At 39.4% G+C, this 14222-nt stretch overlaps 1 protein-coding gene and 1 long non-coding RNA gene across 3 annotated transcripts; both read right to left on the bottom strand.

The window, feature by feature from the left end:
• Positions 1-368: 368 nt before the first annotated feature.
• On the bottom strand, positions 369-2924 carry LOC141908977 (uncharacterized). Of its 2 annotated transcripts, none has more exons than XR_012619652.1 (4): positions 2823-2924; positions 2561-2666; positions 619-692; positions 369-553 (listed from the first exon to the last, which is right to left on the bottom strand). It is a non-coding gene; the product is annotated as an uncharacterized LOC141908977 (long non-coding RNA). The 2 variants fall into 2 exon arrangements; XR_012619653.1 differs by having other exon boundaries at positions 2561-2682; positions 2823-2916.
• A 6594-nt stretch (positions 2925-9518) lies between these two features.
• LOC141909111 (tubulin alpha-2/alpha-4 chain) lies at positions 9519-11503 on the bottom strand. Its single transcript, XM_074799481.1, has 4 exons — positions 11278-11503; positions 11022-11170; positions 10778-10930; positions 9519-10387 (listed from the first exon to the last, which is right to left on the bottom strand). The coding sequence occupies exons 1-4, from the start codon at positions 11396-11398 to the stop codon at positions 9557-9559; spliced, it is 1254 nt and encodes a 417-aa protein (XP_074655582.1). The 5' UTR covers positions 11399-11503; the 3' UTR covers positions 9519-9556.
• Between the last annotated feature and the right edge of the window lie 2719 nt (positions 11504-14222).

Here is a 14222-nt window from a genome sequence, read left to right as displayed (position 1 = left end):
TTATATACTTTTTCGTTTTTCTCTTTCGTACTCCGAAGTCAGAATTGATTTTTCAGTAGTTTGAGGCCTTTTGTAGAAGGTCTATTTTGAAGTCGGCAACCATGCATCTTCCATATAACGACTGCCTTCATCAGTTCGAAGATTCATACAAGTTAAGGGTTCCAAATTCATAGTCCATTAAGCAAGTATAGGAAGTAAAGCACGGCTAACGCAAATGATGTTTTCTTCTCGACTCATTGAGTTACAAACTATAGAACCACTACAGGCGGACGGAAGAAAAGTGGACTCGATGGCCCGCTGTGTTAATGCCCCAAATGGGCTGAAAAAATGCAAAACTTTAGAAAAGTGGTCTTACACTACATCTGTATCTGTTTTCTATTTGACTAGAATACTGATTGATTTACATCAAATGCGAAATATCAGAAACCAAATCTTAATTAATACAACACTTTCCCATGAAGGCAGGAAAACAATCCGGATTTATAACTCGCAAACCAACATGTAGCCGTTCGCCCATGACACACACACGACTTCCTCTTTGCAATATGAATTACTGTAAATAGATAAAACGCCTTAGAAAAAAAATAGAATCTCAGTGTTACAAACCTAACAAAATACCTTTTTCAGTTGCCGCGACAGCTCCAACCACCATAAACAAGGCCAAGGCGATGAACAGAGTTTTGGTTAACATCCTGAAAGCGAATTAGAAGTTTTAGCCGCTGTATTATAAACATAACTGTAGCAGTATCAAACTATTGTTGATTTAATCCTTGCACTATATTTTCTTTCGTAAAAAATACGAATAGTATAAAATGGTAAAGTAACAACATATTTGGAGAAAAAGTTATTAGGAGTGTTATGTTATGAATAGGTAACGCCAGCTAGAAATGATGGACGGGAATCGAAGATGGTGAAATGTTCAGAGCCATCATGTAGCCATCATGTAGTGGTCGGAACTAATAAACGAATGTGCTTGATTTTCGAACTATTTCCGGAAGATAGTTCCGTCGGTTTCGTTTAGTTCGACTAATTTAGAAAACCGAAGGACGTGGCCTAAGCGATGCAATCAGGTTCGAATCCCAATCGAGGGCGGATGTCATGTTACACGCATTTCATACACTTTATATATACTCATTCCTTGAAAACGGCTTTTAAAATGAAGACCGACAATTTGAAAACATCTTAAAATTGACAGCTTCTATTCCTTACCTCTTATCGTAGAAATTTGATTTGATCAACGACGAGTTTTTCTATCTGTTCACCTAAAGCTTATGCCCTTACCTGAGTTTGTTATTAGCTTTAGAACAATAATCTACCCATAAAACTCTATCAGTTATAGTCGGTTGGTCCGTAAATCATTAGCGGTTTTCAGAATGAAATATTAATGAAGCAAGTTTAAATCCCCAGAACCCCCTAAATACTGGCCTGGGAACCAGCAAAACAGTTCCCTTAAAATCCATTTTACTGGTGTGGTGACAAGTGCATTCAAAATCCTTTACCTATAAAGGTGCAGTAGTTGATACCAGTAGTTGATATCGTATAAATTCGACCTGGGTTGGCCGGGTTGACATTGTGCCAGCGTGTTTGGGGAGTTTGAGGATGGACCAGTCAACAACCGATATGGAGAACTTAAAAAACACTTTTCCATTTCTGTTTACGGTTTTTTGGTCGTACTGACGCTTTTACCTAATTATTTTGACGGCAATGGCATAGGACTAAAGTCTAAACGACTTTTTGGCAAATCCTTTAGTAATAGATATAAGAACGATGGTTTTTTTTCCAGACTGTGCAGTTTCGGTCTTATTAACTAATTTGAGACAATGTCGCACGAAATATCTAAAAACATCGATCCCGGACAAAAAATAGACTATAAATGTAGATCATATCGACCATAAGACAAAAACGACATCTCTGTACATTCAGGAATATTTTTCGATGGAACTTTTTTCTATAATACCAGAATTATTTTGTCAGAGCATGAATTATTTTAATGGTGACTCAATCCAAAAAAGGAACTGTCTGGTAATATTTTCATGGCGCTTATCGGCCATCTGTTACCGTATATATACCCCTCGTAATCAGAATACCATGATGTGGTACGTATATAAAAATGGTAACTAATAGTCAACGTATATGTTTTAGTATGTCTTATGTTTTCGCTGAATAATTTGAAGGAAGCGTCCAGCAGTCGATGATGCCAATTAATTACCAGCTTAACGCTGGCACCATCCGCGCATGCGTGCTTCGATTCAGAAGTGTTTCAACAGTAACACATGATACGATACGTAACTTTTTCATCCTACGAAAAAAATGCGTCTGATGCATATTCTACGTATGATCAATATTTATTAGTCTACAACTTATAAGCCCACATTTTCCGATTGAAAAACAATTTCTTTGTTTCATAGAATTGGAGAGTAGCAAAAGCGTACATATTCTATATTCTAGATTATACTACCGATATGACAAACAATTTTCCGCCAAAAACCCATCAAATAGATGGCAAACGCTTTCTTAATTCATATTCTACATTTTGATTTAATTTTTGCGATAATCTCACCTGAACCTAGATCGACCGATGAGCCTAGCAGCAGCAATCAGTGAGACCCTGACAGTCTTTTAACAAATACTCCTCAATTATCAGTGACTGTCAACACGAGTCACGTCTAATTAACAAACTGTCTAATTAATATCACAGGGACTTGTCACGATTGATAATGGATGAGACCAATGATGGGGGTACCAGTATCCCTGCAACTGTATGTTTTTAGATTATACAGGGATAGTGGACCTGGTCATTGATATTGGTTTTATTCATTCACTATCAATTGTGACAAGTCCCTGTGATTAATATAGCCAGCTCTGCGCGCTAATTAAGATCCAGTGTGGAAAGCTGTCTGATAGTGCCTGACTGAATCACTCGCATGCCACAGTAAGAATGTCGAGCTGTATCAGATTTTGCCTAGCACGTGCTGCCCCTCTGCTAAGGATTGGCGGCAAATCTCTGAACTAATTATTGAAATATTACCAGCGGCCCGGCAGACCGGTCGGGCCGGAGAAAGTTCTAAAGTCATCGAAACAATATTAAGACTATGCAGGCATTTTCATTTGTACAATTTACTTGAAAAAATCTAAACAGTGAATTTGTTACGCAAATACATTGTATTGTATGAAAAAGATTTCATGGCCCTAATCAAGTTTTTTTCCGGTCCGATTCACAGCCCAGGCCTAACTGTTAATATGTGAAATTGTTATTTTTCATCTTTTTGTTGGCAGCAACGGAACATAGTTTTAAGTTTCACCCTGAACCGACGTCTCGTAACGCAGTAAATGAAAAAGTTAGTCGATGCTACGATCATTTTCAGCAATTTCTCAAATGAATTCATCAATACTAGGTAACTTTTACTGCTAATTCTACCGACAGTTCCATTGATAGCTCGAGTTAAATTAAGTACAATAGCTCTCAAATAAAATGTCTGTTTTGATAAATAAAAACACGAAATGATTATCAAAGTTAGTGTTAAGCCACGTTCGGTACTGTTGCTGCTGCTGCTACTGATGGTGGTTTGATTATTTGCAGACATGGTTTTTCTCGCTGCTCCTGCGCGTCTCAACGTGAAAATCAATCGAATAGTTATCAAAATCACTAACACTGTCGGGATGACTACAACTAGTGGAGCACGCAACAAAGTCTCGTAATATCTGTAATAAACATTTTTTGCAAATGGAGTCAATTTTTGGGCCCAGCTCTCATATCCAGTACAGGGATTTATGGATTTTCTTGTCCAATATTTGAAGAAACTTTTTATTCCATCACAGAAAAAGCCAAATGAAATGATCGTTACATAGATATAACCCCTCTTTAAGGTAATGATTCGAGCCGCTTTCAGAGGCCAACAAACGACGATATATCTGTCTATAGCTATCAGAAACGTTATCATATCTCCAATTGTAGAAATTATTGGTTGAAAACCTCTCGTGTATGAGTACATACGCTTCAGAAAATGGTTTATCTCAGCAGTCATGTCCAATAACATCGTATTGTAATACAATTGATAGTGAAAGTCTACAAGAACATACGATAAACAAAGACTTGTGTCAGCAACAGCCAAACATCTCAAGTAGAATATACTCGTATTTGTTGAACGTTCTTTACTGAGAATAATAAAAGACAGTACATTTCCGAATACACCAAAAACAGAAAAACTAAAACAAGTGTAAATCATGATTCGTAAAAACAGATTAATATGAAACGGTTTAAAGTCGGAATGGGTCACAAATTTACAGCCAGGACGCGGTTTAAACCCTCCTTCCGTAGTGGTCGTCACAGAGTACGATTGATTCAAACTGCCCGTTACTGTTACATCGAATGATACTGTGGCATTTTCCATTTCGTCACAAACAACTGTAGTTCGTACACAAACACACAACTTGCCATAAGAAGATGATCCAACATTTGAAAAAGCGCTCTTCAATTACATAAGTCTGCGTGCGGTAGATGCAATAACGTCACTGCGTGCGTGACTTTCTACCAAGTTGCATAATAAATTCACTCTGAAATTTGCACAAACCACGGGGCCGGGGTTTTGGATTACTGCAACATTGAGTTTAATATCTCCTAACTTTTCTCATGTGAGTGTCTTACAAGAATCGTCGCAAGTATATACCTTGGCCTTGATTCTAAAACCACGGAATGGGAATATCATTATTTCTGAAATGTGTTTTTTTTATAAAAGCCGTATTGAGGTTAACCGTAACTTGTGTTGCTGAAATGGCACAAGAAATAGTTATACTGTCAAATTGAAATATATATCTTATCTAGCTATGAAAATCTACCCGTCAAAACGGGCGGATCTAGGAAAATTGGAAAGCTGGAGTCCAGAAGACAATAATAAGGCTTTTCAAGGATAAAGCAGTCATGTTAAAGACGCGTCAAATATGATGTTTTGACATTTTATATAAAATTGAAGCATCGATTTGATGTTTAGTTGATAGTTTGAAGGGTCACTTGGTAAATATGATGTTTTGACTTTCATCCATGATAACGATATCAGTTCTGATAGGAACGAGAAAGCGGCTGTTATTATGGATTCCGATCTTTCAGTTCTGACGGGTTAAATATGAAACGTTGACGGATATACATTCGATGTTTCATTAAATTGATAGTCTATGCCATGGCATAAAAGTATAGTGGTTAAAATTAAAGTATATTTACATCATTATTTACCAAGTGACCCTTCAAACTATCAACTAAACATCAAATTGATGTTTGAATTCAACATAAAATGCCAAATGTCAAAACATCATATTTGACCTAAGTATTGTAAGATGATAGAATCTGACCTGGAATCGAGGGTTCGAATCCAGCTTATTCTCATAAATAGAACAATCATAGGGTTGCTATAAACAACCAGAGAGGCCACACCTAGAGTTAGCATTTTTCACCGTGTAACGACGGCCCATTCCCTGCAGCCATCTTTATTCTCAGTTTTGAAGGGTGACAGTAGAACATAGTTTTCATTCTAATTCTTAAACGGGGTCTTGAAGCGCAATGAATCAAGATTATTTAGTCGATGCTTTTATCATTATTTTCACCAATTTCTGAAATCCGAATTAATCACCAAAACTGGCGAACGTTGGTCGTCACCGCGATTCCGAGACATTTTCCATATCGTAAAATATAAAAGTATCTTTTCTTGTCCCACTTTCCACAAAAAATATCTATTTATATTGGAAGCAGCTTCACCAGCAGTGCCCAGAGTACCAGTTACATCTGCGTGCAGCAAATTCTCAAACGTTGTGCGTGACTTGTAAGGGAAAGCGCGCGCGGTACCCGGCCGCAAATCCGCGGTGATGAAATTGAATCGTTGTGCGAACGCGGCGCTTCACCGTGTGACTCTTTGTTATCGACATGAAACATATCGTGATTTGAACGATTTCGACTTTAATTTACTACATTAGAAAAGGGGGTTATTTTGAGTAATTGAAACAAACAATATAGTCCCAAGAAGTGGAAATAATGATCAACTTGACTGAAGGTACTGAAGTATAGAAGAAACCTCCTAGGGTTGGCCTGGTTGTGTTAATGCCCCAAATGGCCTGAAAAAAATGCAAAACTTTAGAAAAGTGGTCTTACATTACATCTGTATCTGTTTTCTATTTGACTAGAATACTGATTGATTTACATCAAATTGCGAAATATCAGAAACCAAATCTTAATTAATACAACATTTTCCCATGAAGGCAGGACAACAATCCGGATTAAAACTCGCAAACCAATATGTAGCCATTCGCCCATGACACACACACGACTTCCTCTTTGCAATATGAATTTCTGTAAATAGATAAAACGCCTTAGAAAAAAAGAAAAAAATAGAATCTCAGTGTTACAAACCTAACAAAATACCTTTTTCAGTTGCCGCGACAGCTCCAACCACCATAAACAAGGCCAAAGCGATGAACAGAGTTTTGGTAAACATCCTGAAAGCAAATTAGAAGTTTTAGCTGCTGTATTATAAACGTAACTGTAGCAGTATCAAACTATTGTTGATTTAATCCTTGCACTATATTTTCTTTCGTAAAATACGAATAGTGTAAAATGGTAAAGTTACAACATATTTGGAGAAAAAGTTATTAGGAGTGTTATGTTATGAATAGGTAGTAACGCCATCTAGAAATGATGGAAGGGAATCGAAGTTGGAAATATTCAAGGCGGGATACCACGAAGGGGCATCTGAAGTTGGTTAACTTATACAATTAAGTGAGGTGAGTTTTTAAAAGGATTTATTAATCTTGTGATTATTTGGATAGTGTGGTCTCCACAAGTAAGACTTGCCTCATGTATAACCTACTTCATCCTCCCTCTGCAGGGACTCGAACCTGATGGCATCGCTACACCCATCCACGGCACGTGCCGTGGCAATCTCGATGCCATCAGGTTCGAATCCCTGCCGGGGGAGGATGAACCTACTTCGGGCCAGTTTGACCCGGTTCGAATCGTGTGATCGCGGCGATGTCAGATTTCTTTTCGGTTCTCGAGTCAATTTTACTTACAGCGTTAAGAGCCATCATGTAACCATCCCCCGGCAGGGATTCGAACCTGATGGCATCGAGATTGCCATGGTACAGAACCCTGCCACACTAAACCGAGTGCGCAGCTACAGGCGCAGCTTAGATGATGTCATTATTAGCCTATCAGATATGCCGTTTCATTTAGGCTCGGGTTTTCCCATTCATAGTTCTTCCGTGGAATTTACCTCAGCGGTTATACAACGAGCAATCTGATTGGTGCCGCAGGTTTTCGTGCGGTCAGGGCCAAATTCGGTTTTCGTATCTAGTCGACTATTGGTCGGAACTAATAAACGAATGTGCTTGATTTTCGAACTATTTCCAGAATATAGTTCCGACTATCGGACATTCGGTTTCGTTTAGTTCGACTAATTTAGAAAACCGAAGGACGTGGCCTAAGCGATGCCATCAGGTTCGAATCCCTGTCGAGGGCGGATGTCATGTTACACAAATTTCATACACTTTATACTCATTCCTCGAAAACGGCTTTTAAAATGAAGACCGCGCCGACAATTTGGAAACATCTTAAAATTGACAGCTTCTATTCCTTACCTCTTATCGTAGAAATTTGATTTGATCAACGACGAGTTTTTTTATCTTTTCACATAAAGCTTATGCCCTTACCTGAGTTTGTTATTAGCTTCAGAACAATTAATATCTACCCATAAAACTCTATCAGTTATAGTCGGTTGGTCCGTAAATCATAAGCGGTTTTCAGAATGAAATATTAATGAAGCAAGTTTAAATCCCCTGAACCCCCTAAATGCTTACCTGGGAAAAAAAAAGTAAAAAAAAGTTCCCATAAAAATATCGGTCTATTTTACTGGTGTGGTGACAAGTGCATTCAATATTGAACACCTATCAAATCACCAAAATCCATTACCTATAAACGTGCAATAAGGAATCATTCTGGAACCATTGAGTGGTCTCCATTCAAAAAGGTTACCAGTAGTAGTTGATATCGTATAAATTCAACCTGGGTTGGCCGGGTTGACATTGTGCCAGCGCGTTTGGGGAGTTTGAGGATGGCCAGTCAACAACCTTACGGTCTGCGGCGGAGACCTCAAGAAACACTTTGCCATTTCTGTTTACGGTTTTTTTGGTGGTACTGACGCTTTTACCTAATTACTTTGACGGTAATGGCATAGGACTAAAGTCTAAACGACTTTTTGGCAAATCCTTTAGTAATAGATATAAGAACGATGGTTTTTTTCCAGACTGTGCAGTTTCGGTCCTATTAACTAATTTGAGACAATGTCGCACGAAATATCTAAAACATCGATCCCGGACAAAAAATAGACTATAAATGTAGATCATATCGACCATAAGACAAAAACGACATCCGTACTTTAAGCACAACTATTTTTCAGGATTATTTTTCGATGGAAATTTTTTCTATAATACCTGAATTATTTTGTCAGAACATGAATTATTTAAATGGTGACTCAATCCAAAAAAGGAACTGTCTGGTAATATTTTCATGGCGCTTATCGGCCATCTGTTACCGTATATATACCCCTCGTAATCAATGAATACCACGATGTGGTACGTGTACCAAAATGGTGTAATAGTCAACGTATATGTTTTAGTATGTCTTATGTTTTCGCTGAATAATTTGAAGGAAGCGTCCAGCAGTCGATGATGCCAAATAATTACCAGCTTAACGCTGGCACCATCCGCACATGCGGGCTTCGATTCAGAAGTGTTTCAACAGTAACACATGATACGATAACTTTTTCATCCTACGAAAAAAATGCGTCTGATGCATATTCTACGTATGATCAATATTTATCTCATTCTACAACTTATTGGCCCACATTTTCCGATTGTAAAACATAGGGAACAATTTCTTTGTTTCATAGAATTGGAGAGTAGCAAAAGCGAACGAACAATATTCTAGATTATACTACCGACATGACACACAATTTTCCTACAAAAACCCATCAAATAGATGGCAAACGCTTTCTTAATTCATATTCTACATTTGGGATTTAATTTTTGCGATAATCTCAAATATCTTTGGTATGTTTATTTGGTTAAGAGCCAGCCACATAAAATATTTAAGATGGCGGCTCCACACAATGAGCGCCAAACAATAACCAGTTCTACAATAGGAACGCTCCATCCGTAAGTATCTCCAGCAACCCTTATGACCGGGGTTGATGCTGTGGTGCCAATCACCTCATCAGGCTCGTGTATCCCTACCTTAATGGTTCAAACGTATTTTTAAACACGACCTATAAGATTTGAGACATAGGGATATGAAATACGTTGTCACAAGGCATCAATCTAAAGGGCCCGCAAGTCCCCTCTCTCTCGTGGACGATCCGGCTAGACGTGTCGCGTGCAGAAAACGGCTGTAAAAGATTTCCTCGTCCTCTCTTGGTTTATCGTCAGATAGATACAAACAACAACGATCGATATTAATTTTAATCAATAATAATCACGTGTGTTGATTTTATTCATCAATCTACTACAATAAATTAGTTTAATATTCATCACCGCCTTCATCTTCACCTTCTCCTTCAACCGAATCGATTCCAACTTCTTCGTAATCTTTCTCTAAAGCGGCTAAATCCTCACGAGCCTCGGAGAACTCTCCTTCCTCCATACCCTCACCGACATACCAGTGAACGAACGCGCGTTTAGCGTACATCAGATCGAACTTGTGATCGAGACGAGCCCAGGCTTCAGCGATAGCGGTCGTGTTACTCAACATACACACAGCACGCTGTACCTTGGCCAGATCACCTCCCGGGACGACAGTCGGAGGCTGGTAGTTGATACCCACTTTAAACCCGGTCGGGCACCAGTCGACGAATTGGATGGTTCTCTTGGTTTTGATGGTAGCGATCGCTGCGTTGACGTCTTTAGGGACGACATCTCCTCGGTACAACATACAACAGGCCATGTATTTACCGTGACGCGGGTCGCATTTCACCATCTGATTGGCCGGTTCGAAACAGGCGTTAGTGATTTCAGCTACCGATAACTGCTCGTGGTAAGCCTTCTCAGCGGAGATAACCGGCGCATATGTCACCAGAGGGAAGTGAATACGCGGATATGGAACCAGATTGGTTTGAAACTCGGTTAAATCGACGTTCAGGGCGCCGTCGAACCTGAGTGAAGCGGTGATAGAGCTGACAATCTGACCGATCAGACGGTTCAGATTGGTGTAGGTAGGACGCTCGATATCGAGGTTACGGCGACAGATATCGTAGATGGCTTCGTTATCGACCATGAAAGCGCAGTCCGAGTGTTCTAGAGTTGTGTGAGTTGTGAGGATTGAGTTGTAAGGTTCAACTACAGCCGTCGACACCTACAACAATTATACATCATTAAAACACTCTCAGATTTATATCAGACAATTAATTAACAAAACCCCGCATTGAAAAACTAAATATTATAAAAACTATTTTCATACATAACCCTTATTTTCATTCGAATTCCTGGCTAATTTTTCCAGGTTTTTCTTTTATTTAATTTTTCAAAACTAAAGTTTCCACGATAATTTCTAGATAGTTCAGATTCCTCGAGTTTTCCAGGCGAGTATCCTCCCTCCCTCCCTCCCTCCCTCCCTCCCTCCCTCCCTCCCTCCCTCCCTCCCTCCCTCCCTCCCTCCCTCCCTCCCTCCCTCCCTCCCTCCCTCCCTCCCTCCCTCCCTCCCTCCCTCCCCTCTTCCTGCTGCTGGTATTGTGTACACACTTACCTGCGGAGCGGGATAAATAGCGAATTCCAGTTTAGATTTCTTGCCGTAATCGACTGAAAGTCGTTCCATGAGGAGAGAAGCGAAACCGGATCCGGTTCCTCCGCCGAAACTGTGGAAGATCAGGAATCCTTGTAAACCGGTGCATTGATCAGCCTGTTTTAAATAACAACAAACAACTCTTTAATATTTCTACTTTCAAAGACGACACACACATTTTACCGGTTGTTTTTTTTTTCATACTTACAAGTTTTCGAATTCGATCCAAAACCAAATCGACGATTTCTTTACCGATCGTGTAGTGACCGCGAGCGTAGTTATTGGCGGCGTCTTCTTTACCGGTGATCAGCTGTTCGGGATGGAACAGTTGACGGTAAGTTCCAGTACGGACCTCATCTATCAAAATCAGACACAGAAAACATTTCGTCGTTTTTAGATCATGATTATTTCTTTTCCTTTTTAAAATTCGGGTTTTACACTGTTTTTGTCTCAGTTTTAATTACCGACTACAGTTGGCTCGAGATCGACGAACACGGCTCTGGGCACGTGTTTACCGGCGCCCGTCTCGCTGAAGAAAGTGTTGAAACTGTCGTCGCCGCCTCCGATAGTTTTATCGCTGGGCATCTGACCGTCGGGCTGGATACCGTGCTCCAGGCAGTACAGTTCCCAACAGGCGTTACCGATCTGTACACCGGCCTGGCCGACATGGATGGAGATACATTCACGCTGAAATAGAAATTGAAAATATATTGGTTGCGCGATCTCGATGGACGATCAGTCAAATCTTCAGGAAATTGCTAAAAAAAAAACTAGGAATCAATTGATTATTGTACGTGATAAACGATTCAGATTCTCAATCAACAATTTTGAATAGATTCTAACGAATTATTAAACCGTATTCGACTGATTTACCATGATTAAAAGTTATTTGATACTCGATACGAGCGGTGTGCGACGAAAAGAAGTGTAACGATCCCTTTTTCACAAACTCTCTGAAACTGAATGAAACAATATTTGACCGTTACTATTTATAGACAACGGTCGTTAACGAGCGACCAATCAACCGCGATCGGTCGTTAAACGTGCGTCCAATCAACCGTGACGACGTTCGAACCTCACCTGCCAGGGTCTAGCAATATCAAGCGGACACCCGTCCGATCTATTTTAACCCTTTTCATCGATATTTTGCTTAAAGGACTGATCGGCAATATATGTTTCCATAAAGATATTTACCATAAGGCAAATCTATCACGTCAAATTAAATTTGATTTTAAGTAAAATCGTATAATTCATCCTGGCAAAATCAAATTTGATTTGGTCTAATCTTTGAATTTAACACGGTATCAAATTCAAATCGATTCATAAAATAATCAAATCACAAGTCGGAGGTGATTTTATACGATTTGAATGAAGATGGTGGACTCGCATATTTTTTTCGAAAAACTGATAAAAACTGGTCACAACTTAAAGAAAAACTGAAACTCATTCATAGGAAATAATATTTCAATAACCGGGGTAGTATTTTCTTGTCAGCCGTTTTGAACAAGTCGTCAAATTCATCCTGTTGTGCAAATCTTAGGCGAATTTATCACGTCAAATCAATTTGATTTTAAGTAAAATCGTTTTTATCCTGTCATGATCAAATTTTATTTGGTCTAATTTTTTGAATTTAACACGGCATCAAATTCAAATTGATTCAAATCACCCGCGGAGGCGATTTGATACGATTTGAAGATGGTGGACTCACAGATTTTCTGTCGAAAAACTGATATTAATGTCAAAAGTGAAAGAGAAACCTGAAACCCATTCATGGGAAATAATATTTAAACAAGTGGGACAGTATTTTCTTGTCAGCTGTTTGGAACAAGGCGTCAAATTCATCATGTTGTGCAAATCTTATTTGATTAGATTACACGTGACTAGCAAATTATGATTAGGAAAATCAAATCTGATTTGACAAGATAAATTCGCCTCTTATTTGATAAGATTGCACGTGACTAGCAAATTATAATTAGACAAATCAAATCTGATTTGACCAGATAAATTCGCAAACAATAATATCAACGCGGGTCGGTGTCGGGCTCGGGTTCAGACGGGCTTGTCACAATTTGATGAAGGAGTGGATGATACCAGTATCCCTATTTAAAAAAGATTCTTGTTTATATAGGGATATTGGCCTATCATCCATCCTCCATAAAAATCAAACGTGACAAATTGTGGCAGTCCGGCATTGTATCAACGGTGGTCGTGATTTTATTGCTGTCATCCACTAGGTTCTGTAAAACTCCCCACCTACAAGTAGCCCTGTTGTGACACATGGTCCGGTACTACAAGGTGGGATTCTGGTCGTGCCTCGCGGTAATGAATAACAAAAGGTATATACCGAGGTGGCGCTAGCGGGCGGAGAACAATTATCAAATGGTATTTGGCAACTAGCAACCAGCAACTGGCATGTCCCTCCAGGTCTTCCATATAATTCACCATGCGCGATATCATCACTGCTTTTATCTACCCTCTATCTATCGGCCACAAAAACAGGCGGCGCTAAATTCGGAGAGGAGTTGTTGAGGAGAATCAAGTAATTTATCTCAAGTGGCCTTATTAAAGTTCTACGATATTGTCCAGCTGGCTACTGGCGCGTGCTCTACTCGTCGACGTCGGCCCTAGTAGTATTATAAGCTCTCGCTCAAGTCAATGACAATAATGTAAACCCATTCAACAATGTCAATAGAGTCAAAGAGACACAATAGCGGTATATTCACACGCTCTATTGAATACGTCACCGGCTGACCACAGTATGTATTAAGCATAGGAAACCATTCATTCACCTCCGCTCTCTCACACTGTGCAGACATGCTTCCGTGGATTCTCCTGGCGATCATGATCCTGGCGATCTTCGCTGCGCTCCTGTTCCTGCTTCCTGAGGAACGACGTCTTTATGTTTTATGTGTTACTGTTCGTCTCTGTACTGTCCTGTACTGTTCTGTGTTAATTAATCCGTTCTATTATTCAGCGATTAACTCGTTCTATTTTTCAGCAATTAATCCGTTCTATATTTCAGGGCCGATTTCTCTCTTTATAATTGTTGTATGAGAGTAAATGTAATTATTTGAAACTCTGTTTGTTTAGTTAATTAGCTACTCTGAACTTAATCAGTTCACCAGTCAGTCAGTGGTTGTGATGCTATGTTCTGCCGATTCTTAAGATTCACTATGCTTGGATTTGCATTAACTAACACGAACTGACTCTGGCAGTTCTCTGGCTCCACGGTACATCCTTTATTCAGCATCTGGACCACTCTGAAGAATCAGTATCAGTAATTACTGGGTTCGAACCCTGGACACCCCTGTACATCCTTTAATCAGCATCAGGACCACTCTGAATCAGTGTCAGTAATTACTAGGTTTCAAACCTGGGACACCCCTGTACATCCTCTATTCAGCAGTAA

The sequence above is a fragment of the Tubulanus polymorphus genome, chromosome 7 (assembly GCF_964204645.1).
Source record: "Tubulanus polymorphus chromosome 7, tnTubPoly1.2, whole genome shotgun sequence".
NCBI classification, from domain to species: domain Eukaryota; kingdom Metazoa; phylum Nemertea; class Palaeonemertea; order Tubulaniformes; family Tubulanidae; genus Tubulanus; species Tubulanus polymorphus.
Note: the sequence above shows the minus strand (reverse complement) of the source record. Positions and strands in the feature narration are given on the sequence as shown.